The sequence below is a fragment of the Polypterus senegalus genome, chromosome 12 (genome assembly GCF_016835505.1).
Source record: "Polypterus senegalus isolate Bchr_013 chromosome 12, ASM1683550v1, whole genome shotgun sequence".
NCBI classification, from domain to species: Eukaryota; Metazoa; Chordata; class Cladistia; order Polypteriformes; family Polypteridae; genus Polypterus; species Polypterus senegalus.
In genome coordinates this window covers 72649659-72671713 of record NC_053165.1, presented here as the reverse complement: position 1 = coordinate 72671713, position 22055 = coordinate 72649659, and the positions used below count along the sequence as shown (strand labels likewise).

The following is a 22055-nucleotide window of genomic DNA, read 5'->3' as shown; positions in this document are numbered from 1 at the left end:
GAGTACAGAAAACATCTGAATCAGGCCTGATTAAGGCAGAACAATACAAGAAACGTTTACTTACGTTAAAGTTTAAGGGACTAGTTAATAACAGACTACTAATGCTGCGCCGAATATCCTGTTCTCCACAAACAAATTTTATATTCACATTTCACATAAGGTGTCAGTAGAACCCAGAACATACTACTAATTTACTTACAAATAATTAACTCTATACACTCCTTTCTAATCTAAAACTATGCTCTATATAATTCTAGTCTTCATCATGGTATCACAGTATCTGCTTTGTCATCCATTCTGGAGAGCCATATCTGTCAACAAGGCCAGCAATAAACCAGCACACCATGGCTATCGATAGCATTCCTGCAGTGGCTGTTAACTATAAAATGGTGTCTTTTAGGCCAGAGACTGCTGCAATCCTCAAAACCATTTAGCCCTCCATTCACACATGGAAATTCATTCTAAACAACTCCTCTTCACACCCTCTGCAAAATTGCAGATTATCATTCCAAAAAGAAATTCCTAAGGGTCATTGGGCTAACACAAGCAGAAGAAAATGTGCAACTGCAGGAAGTCAACAAAAGATTAAGAAGGCATTGACAAAGAAATCCCAAAACGAAATATAACTCGTGCAGTGGTTCCTTTGAGTGCATGTAAACCACAGAAAGCATTCAAATAATGTCAGAGAAGATGCAGGGAAACAAACACAGCACAACAAGAGAGGTAGACCTCTGCTACACATTAAATGAAATCCAAAAAATGGGACGCTGTTAATGTTTACTTGTGCTTTTATCTACAGTATGTATGTATAAGACTCTCATGCAAACACAGACTGCACTCCATTCACAATGAAAACCTTGGAACTAAAGCACAAGTCTTAACAGATATTCAATGAAAAAACAAGAGGCCTTTTCAATTCAGCCTTAATGCAGGCCCGATTCATAACTATGCAGGTGACCACATGCAAAAACGGTCTTACACTTCTATGTGCAATGGGTTGCAGGTGCCTTTCACAAGTTGGTGGATACGATTTTGTACAACTTTCAGATTGACACTGGACCTTCACCAAGGGGAAAAGAGGGAAACCCAGCATTTCTTCAATTGCTTACCTGCCACTCAGGTGACTTGGCATAGGACAATGTCTCGCTACTGAGCCAGAAGTAGCGCTTCTTGAAAGCAAAGCGAGGCAGCAGCTGTTGTCCCTCAGCTTTGTGCTTTTGCAGGTAGCCTTCTTTGACTGTCACAGAAGGAAGGAAGACAGCACGGTGATGGGCTTCAGCTACTGTGTGGAAAGAGTGGAGAGAATATGTGTGCAAAAGATTTTCCAGCTACACATAATCTAAGCAATGAAGGTATTTCCTGTATGAAGGAGATGCCTGCCATATTATAGGAGACAGTTGCAGCAAAGGAACACCAACACAGTCTGCTACTGCTTTATACTACACACAGGCTACCTGTACGGCCTTCTCTGTCTTGACTGGTAGGCAGAATTACAATTCAACTCCAGACTTCCTCCTGTGTAGCACCTTGTAGGTCACTTTCCCTGCTCAGTAATGACACTATCAAACTATACAATAGATACGACAAGTGGTGAACTCTGGGATGTTATGTACTATAAACACTCTATATAAGGAAGACTTAACAAGTCAGTTACTCCAGTGAACAGCTGGCACCACTGTCAGTAGACAATATCACTGTGTAGTTGATATCAACTGATCAGCACCTCAAATCTGCAGTAAGAAATCCATAGAGAATCAGACAAGAGCAAACAGGAATATACCCGATTGGAAATGAAAGCTGACCTGCTATAGACCAAAATTTGGTAGCAGGGATCATCAGGCTGGATGATTTCGGTTTCTATCTGCATGCTCCTGCAACAAAATGCAAATGAATCCCACAATGCCCTTTTCACTAACCTCTTCTTGACAGACATCAGACTGTAACATAGAAGCCTACTGGAGTAGTCTGGAATATCCTTGGAAAGAACCAGCTTGATCCAGCCTGGCCAACTTGAACTGCAGCACACACCTCTGTTTATCTCATCTCTTTCCTGTCTCCTGTGTTTTTCACCGATTTGATGACTTTCAGTTTCTTGTTTCTCCTCATGCTGTACCACCTTAAAACAATCAGCCTGTACCTTACAGGACACTGTCTTACCGCCAACACTAATGAGCCACTTTCCTTTACAATAAGCATATGGGACATGATTTTAAGGAATAAAAGGCACCTCCACAGGCTTGACTTTGAATTGGCAAATCATTAAAGATGAGCCATGAAGTAGCTTTAGGAGTATTCTTTAACACCTGTCATGGTGCTATTTCAGTGGTTATTCTCACAGATTGTGTTTGTTTCCATCATTTGTGCTAAAAACATTTTAAAGGACACAGTGAGCAGGCTGATATTTAATGGCTTAAATTATATCTGTTTGTTTGTAGTGATGTATGGGTGCTGAAAAGCATATTGAGCTGTAGCTCACATGCTCATTAGGAGTGGTGAGGGGATCAGATGATGGTAGCATATCGTGATGACAAAGAAATGTTATTGAAGTCTCTGCTAGTACAGCATGAACATGAAAATCTTAATAATGCACTGCTGTCAATTATAAAAATCTGGTAATTAGAATGTACAACAATTTTTGTGTAAAGTATGAAGGAATACCATTTCATCACCTTCACTAAAAAAACTTCAAATCTTATATTCCACAAAGGGGTGCTGTTGTTCAATTAAAAGCATCATATCTGTGGCTCTTAAGAAAGGTCAACACTCCTGTTTCCGGGATTAAAATAGATAAAGATACTCTGTTGTCTACAGACAGCTAATCTGCAGAGTAGAAAAAAGTAAATAATTTTGCTGGCTGGTGAGTTAAATGTTTACCCATGTGACTACTCAACCCCGATATACAGTATTTCAAAAATGAAGCAAGTTGAGAAATTAAAGATGTGACTGTCTAAACACAGGAAACAATGCACATAGATACTGGCCTCCACAATGACAATTTGGCCATGAGCCTTACAGGAGTCCCACCACAAAGTTCTAGGAGATTGTTACTACAATACTGGACAAAAGGTTTGGTAGTCATCCTCCTGTGTCACACATCCCAGAGACCTCTGAACCAAACATTTGATTGATTGCCTTCTGAAAAAGTTCAAAGAATTAGAGATCTCAAGGGCAGTAACAATCAACCACACACAGCAGCCATCCACAACAGCCCACTCTAATGCTAGTTACATGGATAATGGCCTTTCACCATATTTCAATTTACAAACAGAACCAAGTGACTATAAACCCACTAAACCCCTAATGATATGGCCACATCACTGACCACGTTACCTACAGTCTTCTATAGTCCACCTAAAGAAGTGACCTTATCATTATGTACCATCTATGAAAATATACTGTATTGTTCTGATATACTCTAGTGCTGACCATAGGGCTACTTACCACATAGTATTGACCCCTGAAGTGAGTATTTGGCTTACAAACCTCTTTTAGAGTCCACTTCAGTACTGAGTATGTGAACTACACTTTTCTGTTTAGAATCCACTTAATTTTAGACCACCAAATTGACTACGTGACAATAACAACCATTCCATTAAAACCATGACCCCTGAATTTACCATGAGGTTTACCATTCTCTTTTAGAGTTTGCTTCAACACTAACTAGTGGAGTCCAGCAGAGGCCTTCTAATTGAGGCACCCTCAGTGCTGATCCACAGGGTGACTAAATGGCCATTAGATTTCCAACTTGGACTGGCACATTACAGACTGGATTGACAGTCAATAAACATGTCAGTACCAAACCTAGGATAAGTCAGTTGGCCTCTGAATGTCAAATCATTGTAAAGGAGTGCCTCCTTTGAGGCCCACTTCATCACAGATGCAAATGATCACTCAGAAAGGTGGCTCACAGTGCGGGGGCTACTTTGGCTGACTCTTGCTCAATTCAAAACATATTCAAACTTTATCTACTGGCTCTCACAGGGGTTGCTATTCACTTTTAACTCTTTGTAGGACATTCTCAGCCTGTTGAGCACTTACGAGAAGTACTTTTGTATGACAGTCCTCTTAAACAAGCAGCTTCATTTTACACTATGTCATAAGCTCACCACAGGTCACTCCGGCCAGAAGAACTTGACAGCTCAGTAAGCATCTGGTACGGCAGGTTGAATGAAATTCTGAAAGCAGCAGTCCTCTCATCTTTGGATTCATGCCTACAGCCTCAGTGAATGTAGCCACTATGACTCTCTTCTCTTGTATCTCTGAACTTTCTCTTAAGCTACCATGAAAAAGATTTAGCATTTCATCACTAGTGACCTCCAGTCTGTGTTAAACATCCATATAAAAAGGGGAAAGCTTCCTCTTACTGTGAACATAAGAAACAAGAAAAAGCTTGACATAAAGACAGCTAGTATCAAAAAAGGACTATGAAGTAGGTCTTTATGACAGAGTCCATAACCCCTGTCTACAATCTTAACTGAAAGACAGATAAGACTATACATAGAAAGTCAAGATTCACTAAGAATATTTATTTTTCAGATTAAGTATCTTCCTACCTTGGAATGTGCAAAATGTGAACTACTTTGTTCATTGACAATTAAGAGATACTGCTTTTAACACAGATTATACAGAATATTGGCCTTCAGCTAGCAGACTTGACCCAAAGCAACAGTAAAACCACAGAGAACACTATGGACATCTGGACAGAGTGAGAGACACACACTGATCACTGCTAATGGTTCTCCAGCAGAAACGTTCAACAATGTTACAATCAGATACAGGGACAGTTTTTACTGTCAACAGCATCCTGTACTGACAACTGCATGTTTGTTGTGTATATCGTCTGATGTAAATTTCCTGATAATGATGTATTGATTGTCTGTGTTTGCGTTATCCACTGTTGAGACATGCAGGTAATAATTTCAGTGCACTATAGGCACTTGATAATAAACTCGAACCTAAGGCTTATCTGCATCATCACTTTCTGAGATAGCTAAGGAAGTGGGAATCTGCAAAACCACTGTGACAAGCTTTTAAAGTAAGACCAATGAAAAGGCCCTAACCAGCAGAAGTACAGATGTTAGTGCAGTCCTCCCAAAGAGACTCAGTTACCATCAATTGATGGGATAAACTTTGATCATTGACACAACAAGGTTCGGGGTCTATTACAGAGCTCAAAGCACCTGAACAATTACCTGCTCTCCTTTCCGTAGTCAGGCTTCAAGTTTTCACACCAATAACAAAAACATATTCTGCAACCAAGCCATGTACATTTTAGAAAGTTAAACCTGGTTGACTTCACGACTACAGGAACCTGTGTCAATGCCAACCTTGATAAGCAGAATTTAAGGATTTAAATAAGCAGGACTTTTTTTTAACCCTCTGTCCAATATGTTTCTAGGTGGGCCCCGTCCAAACAGTTATGGTGAAATATATAAAATATAATGTTGGTGATAGGTTAAACCACTTAGAGCCTCCAATAAGCTTAAGAATGTCCCCGGCATTAGCTGTTCTTCACTAATGTCTACTAATGATTTTATGTATTATCAACTGTACTCTAAAATCAAATATGGCTGAACAAGTAAGCATTACAATGCACATGCTACACAAGGCTAACAGAGCATCTTGAGTCATCTTAAAGAAAATTTCATGTGAATGCCCTCCCAGCAGGGTATAACTTTTCTAGCTGCATCCAAAAGGTTGTGATACAATGCTCAACTCTCACTTCACTTTAACCTATAATACAAAAATCAATTGCTTTAACAGAAATGGCAACACTGGTTTCCTGCTTCTATGACCAATGAACAAAACAACGTGAGAAAGTGTGATGTAAGAAACAAACTAAGAAAATTCCCACTGCACATGAACATATTAGATAAAGCAGTTTTGAAAGTCTAAATGCAGCAGGCCAGGTTCCAAAAGGGACAAAGGGTACCCATCTTTATAAGCTCAATTGGTCAGTCAGCAAAATTTCATTTTAAATATTTTCAATAAGCAGTGCCTTTTTGAATTAGTTCTAGCAAAAAGTCTGCCTGGCTGTTAACGGCAGCTCTCATGGAGAACTAATTCCTGCAATCCTATAAATTATGCTGATGGTCAAACCAGCCCTTAAAATCACCTGTGGTCAGATATCATGTTCAGCATATTCGGTTTCTTGGTATCATTCATGCATTTTGACAATTACTAATAGCCTTTATTCGTATAAATAACTATCTGCTTATCTGTGAACCAAAGAGTACTGATTTTTACACTAGTTTTAGTAATCAATGTGTGGATGCTGTCCACAAGCAGCTACAAAATAAGTCAAACATGTTTCCTAAAAAAGTGAAAACATTTTGCAGGCAATAGAATATGCAAACGGCAGTAACACATAGTACCTCTAATGTGATGCCACTTGGCCAAGAGGCACAAAAGCAGTGTGCTTTACAAAGACTATTTGCAATCAATTTACTATGGATCATTTTGTCAATAATTAGAATTCCTTCCAAGAGTCAACTCCAGTCTAGATCAATGTTATTTTGCACCTTAACAAAAGTTGCATGACAAAGATCTCCTAAGTTATGTTAATCATTTATTGCCTGAGGCTAAATAGAAGTTCAATTAGCAAAAAAAAAAACAAAAAAAAAAAACACACAACTGGAGTACAAAGTTCTTTTCCATCAGCCTCTAAAGCTACAGCCAACCTACCCAAAATTTTTTAAACCTGAACAACATAAGGACAACAAGTCAGAATGACAGCTAAGATTGTTAAAACCACACTTCTTGATTTTTCAATTTCATTGTCTGTGTTACTACTACATGTCAAGTCAAGTCAAATCAATTTGGGGAGCATGCACTGGTACAGTGCGTTGCCGCACCCACTACACAGTGAAACAACTCGGGATCCTAGTTGGCACGGTCCAGTCCTACCCTCTGGAAATGACCCTCCATCCGCCGCAGCCAGTTGTTACGCGGACGACCCCTTGGCCTGGTCCAGCCACTTGGGACCCCAACAATGAGGGGATTATGAGACGGATCACCCTCGGGCAAACGCACCACATGGCCGTAGTGCCGTAACTGACGCTCCCGCACAATGCAGGTAATATACCTCATTCGGGACTCCATGAGGAACCGCTCATTCGACACGAAGTCAAACCAATGATACCCAAGGATTTTCCGGAGAGACATAGTACCAAAGGAGTCCATTCTTCGTCTCAGGTCACTGGATAGCATCCATGTCTCAAAAACATATAGCAAGACAAGAAGCACCAGGAACTTCGTCCTTTTGCATTGATATCGGGAATGCCATGATATACAGCAACCTCGAGGGGATCCTGCGAACCCTCAGGATGTTCCACAGGGCAGCTCGATCAAATGAGTCGAATGCTTTGCAAAAACAGACAAAGGCTGCAAAGAAACTCTGCCAATATTCACGTTTGCGCTCCATGAGAACCCTCAGTACCAGGACGCGGTCGATGGTAGACTTCTCAGGCGTGAAACCAGACTGTTCCGGTCGCTGGTAGGTGAGCAAGTGATCACGGATCCTATTGAGGACGACCCTAGCAAGAAGCTTACCTGGCACCAAGAGCAGTGTTATCCCCCTGTAGTTGCTGCAATTCAGGCAATCGCCCTTCCCTTTCCAGACAGGGATGACAACTCCTCCTTTCCAGTCATTTGGGATGATGCCAGTCTCCCAAATGAAAGCAAAGATTGTTTGCAATGCCAGGAGGACAGCCTTACCACCAGCCTGGAGAAGTTCACCCCGGATACCACAGATCCCTGTAGCCCTTCCACTCCTCAGCTGGTTTACCACCTGTGCAATCTCAGAGAGATTGGGTGGTTCACAGCTAATTGGAGGATCAACCTCAAGAACCGTGGACCCAGAGATATCCAACGTTCTAGCCGTAGGATCAGCTTTGAACAACTGCTCAAAGTAGCCAGCCCAGCGGGTCATAACTACAGTGTCATCCGTAAGGACCGTTCCATCAGCTGCCCTGACTGCAACACTCTGAGAAACAGATTCAGATGTGCGTAATGCTTTGATTCCTCTGTAAGCAGGATGAGGGTCACTAGACCACAGATGGTGTGTCACTTGCTCACAGATTCCTCTAACAAACGCCTCTTTATCTGCCCTCAGAGCCCTCACAACCATCCTTCTCAGTTCCCAGTAAAGACCAGAGTTGCCATTGAGCTGTGTGCTGCAACTCCACTCGATGATATCCAGGGTGCTCTGCGAGATGAAACACCTCCTTCTGGGAACACCAGTGCTACTTCAATAATAATAAAAAAAAATATTTAGAATTGGTGCAGCTCCTATAAACACACAGCTATATAAAGCTGTGATTTTAACAGTGAAATTTTGCAAGCCAATGTATGCAATAAAATGTAGTATAATTTTCCCTATAAAGACAATCTTTTTGAGCAGTTTTACGAAAAATGAATAGGCTTCTGGTACATTACACTGCCAATTACAATGCCAAATTTCCTTTGGCTTGAGTGATTTGTCTTAGAATGATTGCATTCACACAGTCAAATCCTGACAGACACAAAACAACAAAAGTGGCCTAAAACATGCAGACCCATTTAAGATGAAATTCTCCCCCTGTATGCATTCAAATTTACATATAAACACACTCATCATATACAACTCCACTATATGAAGGCCAAGTAACAAAAAATCAGGATAACAAGAATAATAGACCATGAAAAGTGTATTTTGGCAAACAAAAAAAATCTCTCAAAGAAAAAAGTTAATACTTGCTGGACATCAGCATCTATTACTGTCTCATGAGATCAGACTCTGAAGAAGGGTATTCTCAATTTAGTAGGCAATACTTTGACAAAGACACTCAACACCAAATTCACTTCTGGTTGCTCTATTGCATTCCATCCACTGTTGTTATCTTGAAACATGTGATGGTAATAAAGGTAGGTCAGTCTTTAAATGGAGAAGAGTAGATTTGGGATTTGGCAAAATCCTTAGCCATTGCCACATTGTTCTACATTATTCCCATTTCATTTTCAGTTATCAGTTTTCTAATTTGCAAAGCATCAGCTCTTGTTACCATGTTATTAAGGGGAGATGTTTACTTTCACACGAGTAGAAGTTTGGTCCTCTGTGTTTTCACACTGTTGGGAGTCCTGTGTTACCCTCTCATGTAATATTACTTGTTTGACAACTACAACTTTATTTTGTTCTTATGAAGATATTCCAAATTATTTATATCTAGTCCTACTTCATTCTAGTTTTCTGCACAAATTGTATGTTATGGTTCCTTTGACTCAAGGAAGTGAATGATGATCTCAGTGCTCAGTCTCAAACAATGGTATCAAGTACACAATTGCCTTAGGTATAAAACCTGTTATGTAGATATAAATCATAGACCACCTGATGCTAAAAGATGTCTGGAGCCCCTCCTCCCAGCTATTTCTTTTAGCTGAAAATTGCCTTTGGCCTCTCTATCAGGGCCATACAAGACTAATCAGATGGCAGTCACATGATGGAAGAGGAAAGAGAAATAAAGACTGATTGCATCTCTTTTCTACTCAGTTCTAAGCTCCTTGTGCTTTTTTGACATTGTGACGGCCTTTTTTGAATTCTGCTTCTGCCTATTGATTTAAGATATATTTTATTTTACTGTGATTGCTATTATAACTCTCTTTGTAATAACTAAGAGGAGAGGGCAAGGGCAATCTGTAAAATAAAGGAAGAGCAGGAGCAGTAGTAGCAGCAGTATAGTGAAATTTGTACTTGCAGATATAGTTAGATGCTGACCACAGCCAACTTCTGACTCCTGACTATGGGCATGACACAGGGCAAAATAAAATAAGGGTAAAAGGGGAAGATAAAGGGCAAGTGAACTAGTCACCAAGGTGTATAGATTCAGAGACAGAAAAAGTGGGAGTACACAATTAGAGAGTGTAGGCCCCTAATGCCCAAGATGTTATATATTAGAAGCCGAGATGTGAAATACTGCAAAACCACACCTGGGACCAGATATTATCTGTCTAGAGAAATATTCTGTTTCTTTGATACTGCATCCAATGTGAGATTACTGCCAGGTTCTAATCCTGCATGTAGTGGTGGATTTCTTGTCTATAAAACTCTTATTTTACTAATTCTAAGTTAAGAGACTAATTTTGGGCTGAAAGAAAAAATGTTAAAAGAAATTTGGATTTGCTTAATTTTAACTAAAATACAACATTATGGATAAAACATTTCGAAGTTAGTATATTGTCAAATTATGTGTGCATAACAGACTTAAGACAACCTGGTAAAGTAATATTTGATTCTTTAAAGACAAATTTGAGTTAAGAAATAGCACATCATAGGCAGAAACATTATTGTCAATCAATACGACATAACATCTTTTCATCATCTGTGTGCAATATTTATTGACTAAGAGTAGACTTTAATCTAAAATGACTTACACAAGCCTAAATGTTCAGTACAACTGTTCCTATTTTTTGACTTGTTTGCAATAATTTGTACAGAACAAAATACCTTATGGTTTTATATAAGCCCTGTTCTATACTTAATACAATTCCAAACTTTTCTAAATTCTACAGTAAGAGGCAAGACTATTTGTCTGCCACGCAGACAGCATGCAGATGCCTATTCATTTCAGTCCAACAGCTCTGTTGTTTTTATTGTTGTGGTTGGTGTATGTAAGTGAAAAGTACTTAAAAAGTCAGTTAACTTTCTGACACTCTGAGTAGTTAACATGCAATTTTGCTATCTTTAGTTTTTATTTTAATTATTATTAGAAATTACTTCTTTCATTCTTCTAGTAAAGTTAAGTTGCAGTAGGCTAGGTAGTTGCAAATGAACCAAGTACTGTATTGTTTAGCCATGTACTGCACTTTTATTGAATCACATTGCAATTCCCTTAATTTACTAAAACAAAACTCTTTCCAATGAAAAATTAAGTTATTATGAATAAATAATGCACTACTTTCTATATTAAAATGGCTCTAGGGAATCTATGCCGAGCCATGTCTCACCTCTAGCAATTTAAAAAACTTAATATTTTTAAAAGTTTTTAAAATATTCACATTCTCTGTAACTTAACTTTTCATTATGTTATATATTTTTATGTCTAGCATTTTGTTCAACTCCACTCTTTTGCTCAGTAAGGTATTTAGAATGATAGTATCAGTGTTCATCAGCAGACCATTTCAATGAAATGACTTTGTGCAGCTCTTCTCATTTCTCTCATTTGCTTTGGCACTCAAGTTTATCGAAAGCGGTCTCCCTTTTTCTTGCTCTCCCTCTCTCTTCACAAAAGCTAATTTGCATCTGCAATATTCTAGTCTGGGCACCATCAAAGGCACTCTGTTAAATAACAAGATTTGATTAATTTCACCTTTATTCCAGTTAAGTGTTTATGTCTCTTGGTGTACTTTCTCTGAGAGGATGCCAGCAGCCTTTCAAATATGGGCCAAACAAACTTTAGACCACAGTACACAATCATATTTATTCTTTAAAACTGAGTGCTACCATTTGCATACAAGTCATTACAGCCATTTGTTAGGAAGAGGAAAGATCCCAAACGTACTAAAAGGAAAGTCATGAAATCAAAAAGGTGAGTGTGGGGAAGGAAAAGAGCTATGCTCACAAAAAGAAAATACTATTACTGAAGCTGCTGTTTCATAAATCCAGAATCAGTATATGCAACCCCAGTGGTGTGTGTGTGGAATTTGAATGTTCTCCCAGAAACTGCATAGTTTCCCTACCACATCTCAAAACATAGATATTTGCTGAAAGAAGTGATTCTAAATTGGCCACATGCCAATGTGAGGGTCTGTGCACATGTGGAAATGTTTATAGGCTTTTGCCTGGTCCAGGGTTGTTTTATCTGATATGGATGGTACTGACTCTACCCACTGCAACCCTTAAAAAAGAATTATACTGCTAATCATAAAGTTCTTGCCAATTGTTGCTAGAAAACTATCACAATGATCACAATATAAAATGTGGAAAATAAAAGATTATAAGTATCCAAAAAAGAAATGCAAGGTTTGAGTATTACGGAAATATAGGAAAGTTCAAGGAACAAGATAAAATATTTTTGGTAAAAATTGAAAAACCAAAGAAATTGCAATATATAATGTGTTTACAGAGAAGAAAGGAATGCAATAAAAATGAAGACAATGGAAAGTGATAAGAAACATACATGGCGAGGAAATCAGTCAGCATGTTTGTCAAAAAAACAGGAATACTACCAATTGTATTATAAAGATGTACTAATGGAGAACAGGATTATGAAAATACCCGCTACAAAAAAATATGGAAAAGATGATGACTAACCACAGAAGCACCCCAAAGCTCAAATACACTAAAAACAAACTGGAAATACTAAACTGTTATGGGGCTGGCTGATGGATATAACCATATATAAACCTAGACAGAATGAAGCAGTCAGGCCTAGCTAGAAATCTTGCAGGTAAAGAAATGACACAAGACCAAAGTTACTGTAAGTGTTGGTTTTAAGCAATAGAGTGTGAAAAATACATTTGTTGGGTGATGGTGTATAGTAGAAATGATGCTGGGGTTTTTGCACTATAAATCTGATGTGCTTGTCCCTCCCTGGTCCTTTCCATTTTACTGCCCATCAATCAGTCGGGGACATTCCAGTACTAAAGTTGGAAGCAGGGTATGTCCCCAGGTAAAATATGTACCATTAGGTACTACAATGCAACAGGAACTAAAAAATGCAAAGAAAGAAGAGCAACAATGACTGCTCTGGCAATTGAAGAAAATATGTCAATGGAAAAAACAAAGTTGGATTTTAGTTGGCCACAGCAAGGCACAAATGTTTTAAATTCCATTTATTTTTGGTTAATTTGGATAGCACTTTTCATTATCCTTCCTCTGCTTAAGTGAATTCCATAAGCCAATGGCTGATTTCGCTGGTTTTATTCATTGCTTGGCATTTGGTATCTAAGTAGCACTCTGTTACCATACACATACACACACAATCTTACACATAAAGTATTGTCTTGGGAAATATACACTAAATAGGGCTGCACTGGAGGCACACAGAAAAACAATATGTGGCAATATAGAAAAAGGGTATCCTTCCCAGCTTACTAGACAATAGAGAGCCTAACCTGTATCTCTGGCAAGCCTAAATGAAGGCAGGCACTTGATAACTAAAGAAAATGTACAGATTTCACTACTTACTGTGAGTAGAGACAATACTGTGAAAAGCCATATCAAAAATGACATGTTAGAAATTGTATTCATCCGCTATACTTAGATTAGTTTTCAAAAATTGTAAGATGTTTTCCCCCCAAGTGCATATACAAGTGGTTAAGCAATATGAAATTTGTCTATTTTAATCAATAGAAGAGCTGAAAGTCTCCATTCAGGGATTAATGTCCAGCACTTGAGCAGCATACTTTAGCCTCTTCAAATTGATATCAGCTCTTTACCCATGTTTAATATTTTACAGGCTGCTTTGTGAGGATTTCTATATTACCTTGGCAGCTTTACAAAGAGCAGATCCAGGCAGGGCTCCTTGCCAGCCAGTCAATTAACTGAGAACATGGCCCTGTTAGTATGACTTTCAACAGACAACAGTTGTGGCAGTCTCAAGATACAGATACTCAATATTAAGGCATTTTTACTACAGAAATAAATTGATCTGGGTTTCTTTAAGAGATACAGTGATTCAGACTGGCAAATGAAGTTTAGGTAAGGAACTGCTTGGTATTATTACTTGCCAATACTATTTCTCTACATATTTGGTGTTGAATTTTTACACTGCCATTCAATATGTTACACTCAAAAAGGAAAAAGAAGTTAGGACTTAAAAGTGACCAATGTAGACAACAAGGTCAACCTTAACCCTTTAGAGAAGTCATACAATTATTTTGTTATATCAAACAATCTGTTTACATGATATGCTGCCTTATATTTATGTGGAGGATATCCATATCTACAGAAAAAAAAATACTTCCTGATATACTGTAGTCTATGGCTATTTTACCTACTGGTATTCTTCTCCAAACATTTATGCTACTCAGGAAGAAAAATGGAAAAAGTAGGAGAACTAGCTGATGCTATTTCACCCTCCACCTCTTGATATCATGAAGACAATGACTTCTGGACCTGCCTGTAGATGATACACTTGAATCATATCTGTACATAGCCATGCAGAACTCAATGCTGTCCTCAAATAAGGACAACCTCAATGGCAAATCTATAAACTCTGGTCAAATGAACCAAATTCACAAAACATTACACATAACATCACTTCACAAATAATATAAATAACAAAAATTAAAATTGAAAACGTGGTTGAAAAAAAATTATTTGAAGGGCCAAAGTTAAATCTAACAATCTACATCGCAGCACTAAAACAAAATAGAAATTAACAGAGTACATCAAATTCAAAAGGGAGACTGAGCCTTACCGCATCCTGGATCAGAGACCCTCTACTACATACAGAAACTGTGCTGCAGCCATGACTAGGCAGATCAGGGAAAAGGAAATGTTCATGTTCTTTTGGAGATTTTCCCTGCATGATAAAATGCAGTTATCCACTTACCACTATCACTGTCAATGTCAATAAGCTTGTCGAGGAAGTCTTTCACACAACCAACACTCTGAAGGATGAAAGGATGCAGAGGTGCCATCCACTGCTCCTTACCATGTCCAAGCTGTAAACCAAGGTTACCAATGCTCTGCACAGCCTGGCAATAAAAAAATGAAAGAGGAGAAATAATTGAAAGAAGCCCGTAGGCAAGAAGAGCAAAAAAAAAAAAAAAAGTAAACCACCTGTTAAGGCAGCTAGTTATACCTAGAAACAACAACCTGCCCTCAGGAATAAGTAACCTTTAATGTACCAGAGCATTATTACATCTACACATACGTAAAACACATATTCAAAGAAAAATACTCAGAATCAAATTTCAACTCCCTTGACTGGTTGGTGCATTGCTCACACTTAAAATATAAGGTAAATGTGACTCAATGTATGTACAAATGAAAACCACCAGAAAGTCAACCAGTATGAAATCTAAGATCAGTAATAAGCTGTTACGCTTTATCATGATTTTTTGATCCCACTCCTTCAAGATATAGAGTATAATATCATCTGGCTACAGTATATACAGTTCGACATGACATCTTTCTCAATGCCTCAGCTTTTATCAGCAAGGTTTGCTGCATTATTTTTCTGTGTACTACTATTTTCTTCTTGGATCACTTTAACAGACTTTGTTTATTAAAAAAAAAAAAAAAAACAGGAGTTATGCCAAATAGGCAATTTATAAATTAAGCAAAAAATTATTACACTATTACTGCCTTGGGAGGAAGTTATAAAACTCAAAAGCAAAACTATGAACTGTATGATTTATGGAGAAGCCAGAAAATGGGCAAACCAAAATCCTGCTCAAGACCAATTAAAATGTTGCTGAATGCAAACACCATTTTACAGAAATAAAAGACAAAACAAAACAAAGTTTCTGTCGTTGTCACATAACAAAGCATGTGGAGAAACCAGAGCATGCCACAAGTGCTACAAACACAGTTGAATACTGTCTTAATGAGGATGACGTCCTATTCCATGTTCAGATCTACTTTGACTGAAGACCCACTCAAAGGCTCATTTGTAGTATGTGCCATCCCCCATGCCTAGTTTAGTTTTATCCATGACGCCTGATGCATTGTTTTGTGATTTTATTGAGCTTCATGTGTTGAACCAATTCCAGGTTAAGTGCTTAAAATTACTTTCTCTTGTCTTTTCTTCAAATACTGTATTGTATGTTGTAGGAAGGAAGGAAGGCAGGCAGGCAGAAAGTGGTTAATTACAAAAAGTTGCCTGTTGAATCTCCATCACAGATGAGTGACCCTGAGCAAGTCAATTCACCTGCAGTCGTTCTCACTTTCCACATACTGGCTACCTGCTCTGTGGATCCTCTAACCACCCACCTTCTCACATTTTCCTTTGCTGAGATTTCCTTATTATCACAGACAACATTAATCTGTCCCTTGACTCTACTCCTGCTGCACTCAAGCAGACATGAACACCTGCACTCTTCTGTTTTGAGTAACTCGAATCTGATTTAAAATTTTCCATTTCTCCACATCCTAAGAATATATATACAGTAATTTATGTTCAGATACCTCAGGATGTAACCAACAACCACCTGCCTGAATCACTGTTCCCTCGTCATAGCCCTGAGACAGCTACAGTATGACAAAATTATATTGCAGATACTAAGTCCCTATGTCTGCTAATTTTTCTTTAATTTTCTGGCATTCTTTGTCATTTGACCTGAAGAACAATCTTTGGCTTGCTCAAATGTGCTCCTTCCACTTAAACAATATGCAGCCTGCTGAACTGAGCTCTTCACAGCCTGTCAAGTACGTCTAGAGTTTTTTATGTTTATTGTTTAGTTCAGTTCTATGACTGCAAGTTGTTATTGGTGTGCTTGATTCACTAACACTACTTCATGCGCCATGAAAATAATACCCAGCTGTGTGAAAATCACATCTGAATAGACAAAAACCATTGACAAAAATCACTGCCTGTATCCATAAGTTGTTCTACAACTTTTCTGAACCTTATTCAACTGAAATGGCAATTTGGCTTTAATTTACTTATTTGTAATAGGGCTACTCAAGGAGGTCACCATATTATGCTCTAACATTATACTTAGAAGCTGAAAAAAACATGGTTACCTGTGTCTTTCAGAACTGACTTTAAATTTCTGCTTATGGTTTATAAAGCCTCAAATAATCTCGCTCCATCTTACAGTATATATCGGAATGTCTGACACCTTATATTACAAATCGTAACCTTAGATCCTCAAATGAGTGTCTCCTTAGAATTCCAAAAGCAAAACTTAAAAGAAGTGGTGAGGCGACCTTCTGCTGTTATGCACCTAAAATCTGGAATAGCCTGCCAGTAGGAATTCGCCAGGTTAATAAGGTGGAGCACTTTAAAACACTGCTGAAAACACATTACTTTAACATGGCCTTCTCATAACTTCACTTTAATTTAATCCTGATACTCTGTATGTTCAATTCATTATAATAACTATTCATGGTGGCTCTAAAATCCGTACTAACCCCTCCTCTCTCTTCTGTTTCTTTGTGGTAGCAGACTGCATCGGACCTTACATTTATTCTATGTTAATTAATGTTGACTTATTTTATTATCTTACTGTGTCTTTTATTTTTCTATTCTTCATTATGTAAAGCACTTTGAGCTACATTTTTTTGTATGAAAATGTGCTATATAAATAAATGTTGTTGTTGTTACTTTATTAGGATACTTACATTAAAGAGAGCTGCTCTAATAATGCTAATACATCATTTAGCTCAAAGACATTTTCAAAGGATAGCAGTCAATGTACTTCTTACATGGACTGCCACTCCCTTCAATGTGGCCTTCTACATTAAATCAATAGCTGCTCTCTTACACTGCAGACTCATGTGAAATTAATTTGAAAGAGCAGGTGGGGTGAAGAAGGAATTAATTGTGAATGATACCTGAACTATTATTGCCATTTCTCTTATATAAAGAAACAAGTACAACTATAACCGAACAAATCTGCTTTTATCTGCTCTCAGTACAACACGCCGCATCTATGCAAATGATATGAATCTCATTGTGTGCTAAAAAAAAATTCTTTGATTAGAAACGAAACACACATCTGTCTGCGTGTGCATTGCTAAAAAAACCTTACAAAACGCCCACAGCCTTGGCCGCCTCTTCACTCATCAATGAGCTTTGTATGAATGTATTTAAATTGTTGCCCTGTATGCCTTTGTATTTACACACAAGTCACACTCCCACAGTGAGCCAAGCAGCTTGATTAAATTTGCCTAAGTTTAATATATTCTATATTGTGAAAAGAGAAAAGGGTTAAAAAAAAAACCTAGCACCTCCATGGTTTTCCATTAGGCTGGCTAGGTGACTTTAACTTAACGGGCAACACAGCAGTAGAGAGCAATACAGTGACTGGGGAGTAACAAAGCATCTGTATATGTTAAAAAAAATTCCTCTTTCATTCAGATTTCCAAATAATGTAAGTAATGATGACAAACACGTGTTTTTAGATTTTAGGAGAGTATATCTGGCAAAAAACAGGCAACCAATGTAAAGTAGCCTTATAAGTGTTTAGGCATCAGATCTAACAATTTAGTTGTCAGGGTAGCTGACAGGTTATAAATACTTTATGTTCCTTTATGATTATTTTTTTAATGTGTTATTTCCATGAAAGTTAGAGTTTTCATTTTTTCTGTTGCTTTTTTCATGATGTCACTCTCTTTTCATATTCCTTGTTTCCATGGATGCTTGCCCACACAGTCACTGTGCATGTATCAATTGATGACGTACTGTATCAGACACCATGTTTTGTTTTTTTAATTTTTTAGGAAGATTTGCAGGGAATGCTCGTACTTATTGTCAAGTAAAAAAAATAAAGGGATGTCTGAATCATTCTAAAATAACAAAAGATACTTATTTTGGTTAGGACTTCTTATATTAATTATTTTACTTTCTTAACTACAGTTCCTGGTTAGACTAATCCAATACTGTTCATCCAGAGGAACAGTTCTGATTTAAGTATTTTAATTTTACTTCTGCCACCCATGATATAAAATTAATAAATCCATAAGCGACACACTTTTTTTTACTTGGACAAAGCAATCTGCTAATGATATTACTTTTTTGGCATGTGTGTTTTTGTTTGTCTGTGGAAGGGGCAAAATGGAATAAATTGATCAGTGTCACTAAATTTATAAATCTTCACAATGTAATGACATAAAGCACATAAGCACTTTTTAACCTAAGAAGCCATGCTACAATGTGAAATGTTAAGATTATATGATTAGAAAGAAAAAGACTAGCTGGAAAATAGAATATCAGTAAATTAAATCAAAGGAGACCAAAGTCAGTGATAAAATATTAAAGATGAATTAACAGAAACAAATGATTATTTTTTCAATATTATGAGAACTGTAGTGTTTTTAGTACACCAATTTCAGTTGTATATACCATAAATGATATGTCCATAAATATATAATATAAATGTTTTTGTTATATAAATATTATATAAATATTAAATTTTTATTGAAGTACCATAAAATGAGCTCAGACTTTAAGAACACAAGACTGGCTTACAAGAAGATAGACTCTGTATCCTCTTGAACTACTCTTCGCTACGGTTTATCAATGTTGGACAGAGAATAAATGTCTATGGATTTTCTAACATATTGTAGCTACTGTACGTGCATAGGCAGTCCAAGGGTTAATTAGGATCACTAATTTGTCTTGGAAGGACCACAGGGGCAAAGATAATTTGTTTTCTACTTTTCCTTTGTACTTGATACTTATTTGTTGATCCTCTTCTATTTTACTTATAGTTATAATAGAAAGATTTGTGTAACCTTTTAGAATCCTCTATTTTCATATTTGGTACATTTTATGAATAACCAAGGGGAAAAGGGAAACTGTCTTTTCACATGAACTTTGACCTTTTACAGTTCTAGAAAGTGCTCAAGAAACACTTCACATTCTGTTCAAAAAAAGACTGCCAGCAAGAAAAAATGTAAAAACTGTGAAATAATGATGGATTGTTCTTCCTGAATGGAAGTACTTTTGAACACCTCTGCACTGCATTCTTGTTCATAAATCTAATTAAAATAATGAAAATGTTTTTTCAGATGGGTTTCACACATTTGTAGAATTTGTTGTGAATGAAAGACAGAAATTCTGTATTTAGTCCCTATTAAATACATTAAATACTACAGATTGCTTTATGATAATGTTCTCTGACAGCATTCATAAGCAACTCCTCACTGTTCCCATTTCCTATTAAATGCTCAGGTTTTGGCCTTTCTATTCTGCTTCATCTGATTTTGAAGCCACACACACACACACACAAACACACACACATACACACACACACACACATATATATATATATATATATATATATATATATATATATTTTTTTTTTAATTTCTACTCTACATATGAAAGCCAAACCTTTTTATCAAGCTAAAGCTTCCAGGCGACATCTGAGGCTATACACCAGCATGTATTGTTTAGCATACATCTGGGCACAGCAGCATATTTCCAAACTGCTTGCATTAGCCTATTTTGCAGTCCTTATGGGGGCGGGGGAGGATGTACACATTTCATGGGTAAAAGCAGCCACTCAAAATCCACTTAAAACCCAAATCTTCAAAGGAACATGATAATTCCTGTATTACAACAATGTGGGATGAACTCTAAGCAGCATTCTTCAAGCATGCTAAGCAAAACGACAACCTAACTGGTGAAATATCCATAATGGATAACAGTTTGTATTGTCATGTGAAATATAACTTTAAAAACCAGATCTTCAGATCTAAGCTTTGTTGTTCACTGCATCCAGTGCAATTTTGTCTTATGACAATGTAATATTGCCAAGAATGCTGAATGTCATTTTTGTACCATACACCACCTTTTCCTGTACAATGTCAGATTTCTTTTTAATAATTAGCCCTTTCACAAAACTTGGAAGTAACGCATGGTAAGTATAATTGCTGTTAGTCAGTCAGTATTGGATTATTTTACTTCACTTCTCTACTTTCACTTTTAACAATCGATTTTTGCAATATAAAAAGTGTAGCTGAAAAGCACTACACAAAAAAAAAGCATCAAAAACAGAAAAAGCCTATTTTTGGAGATATTACTTTATAATTACAAAGTTAAGTTTGTTAACTTTTATTTTAATAGTTTCAGCTAAACTATCCATCCATCCATTTTCCAACCAGCTGAATCCGAACACAGGGTCACGGGGGTCTGCTGGAGCCAATCCCAGCCAACACAGGGCACAAGGCAGGAACCAATCCTGGGCAGGGTGCCAACCCACCGCAGAGCTAAACTATTTTTTTATATTTAATGTTGGGTCAATGTTTTAACAGATGTCACTGTATTGTAACACAAAACAGACATGGGTTATTAGCTATAATCTTACATATTAACTGCATTTGGCCAGTTTTCTTTGCATTTCTTGGAAAATTTTTTTCATGTTTGTTGAATGCCAGTTAAGTTTTGAGTGTAAAACGTTAGTACATACAGCATTTACACTTATTGTGTGAATTACACATATTGTTAATCAAAAAAGTCATTTTTTTCACATTGTGGCTATGGTAAATTGTATACTAACTGGGAAGAGATCCCATTGCATGGTCAGGTGAAAAAGAAGGAAGACTTACTATGCTGTTTTCCATCAGCACAGTTTCTCAAACATTAACTGAGTATTCCAGTTTCACAAAATGTTCCTTTGTCAGTACAACGTCAAAGTTGTTCCAGTAAAAAAGGCACAGCATCAGTCTTAAGACAGCAAGTAAACTGTATGTATTCATCAGATGTGCTGCCTACAAACATAAAGGCTGCTATATTATATTAAAAATGGTCCTTTATCTCCTCTGATTGCATGGACCTATTTTCATAATGTTTCATCAGTGGGAAAGCTGTTGAAACTCTGGCAAGTATGTTTTGTTTCGAATCTGAGCACACATTTCAGAACCTCTTGTTTTTTGATTACATCATTGTTTTGGATAACTGGGTGACAGCTACTTGTTGATGACACCTCCCAGAAGAAAAAAATAAGTATGAAAAGGGTTAATTGTAGTTTACACACTGAATGCTGTTAAATTTCTCATACATGCTACCAAGAAAGACAAGTAATTTTAATGTACTGTTTGCATATGGTACTGAAATTCAAACGAAAATTAGATCTTTACTTTACATTCATCCCTGATCGAGATACCTTGGCGAGTAACAGTAAGGTTCGACTTGTCCGGGTGTCTGCATGGTTATCCCGTAGATTAAACAACTTCGGCGTAAGAATGGCTGGAGCAAAAAAACGCAGGAAGAGAAAGCCGCTGATGGCCAGGTACTTCACATCCTGTAACAGATGAAATCAGATTAGTGAGGTAGAATAAAGTACCAATAGGAGAAGTTGATGTTACACATTTTTATACTATATATTATTTTTTCCTTTTTTTTTCAAATTGCTGGCAAACCAGTTTCATTCAAAAAGGAGCTCATTATCAGCAAACATCC

The 22055-nt window shown here is 37.2% G+C and overlaps 1 protein-coding gene across 4 annotated transcripts in view; it reads right to left on the bottom strand.

Moving 5' to 3' along the window:
• Positions 1 to 22055, bottom strand: part of LOC120541009 (rasGAP-activating-like protein 1) — a 146593-nt gene that overhangs the window by 26473 nt on the left and 98065 nt on the right. For 3 of the 4 annotated variants that reach the window (XM_039772237.1, XM_039772233.1, XM_039772236.1), the window contains exons 14-16: positions 21760 to 21897; positions 14532 to 14676; positions 1110 to 1282 (exon numbers count right to left, since the gene is read on the bottom strand). In XM_039772237.1, coding sequence (XP_039628171.1) covers positions 1110 to 1282; positions 14532 to 14676; positions 21760 to 21897 — 456 coding nt within the window. The remainder of the gene's footprint in view (positions 1 to 1109; positions 1283 to 14531; positions 14677 to 21759; positions 21898 to 22055) is intronic. The other variant, XM_039772235.1, reaches the window with a different exon arrangement.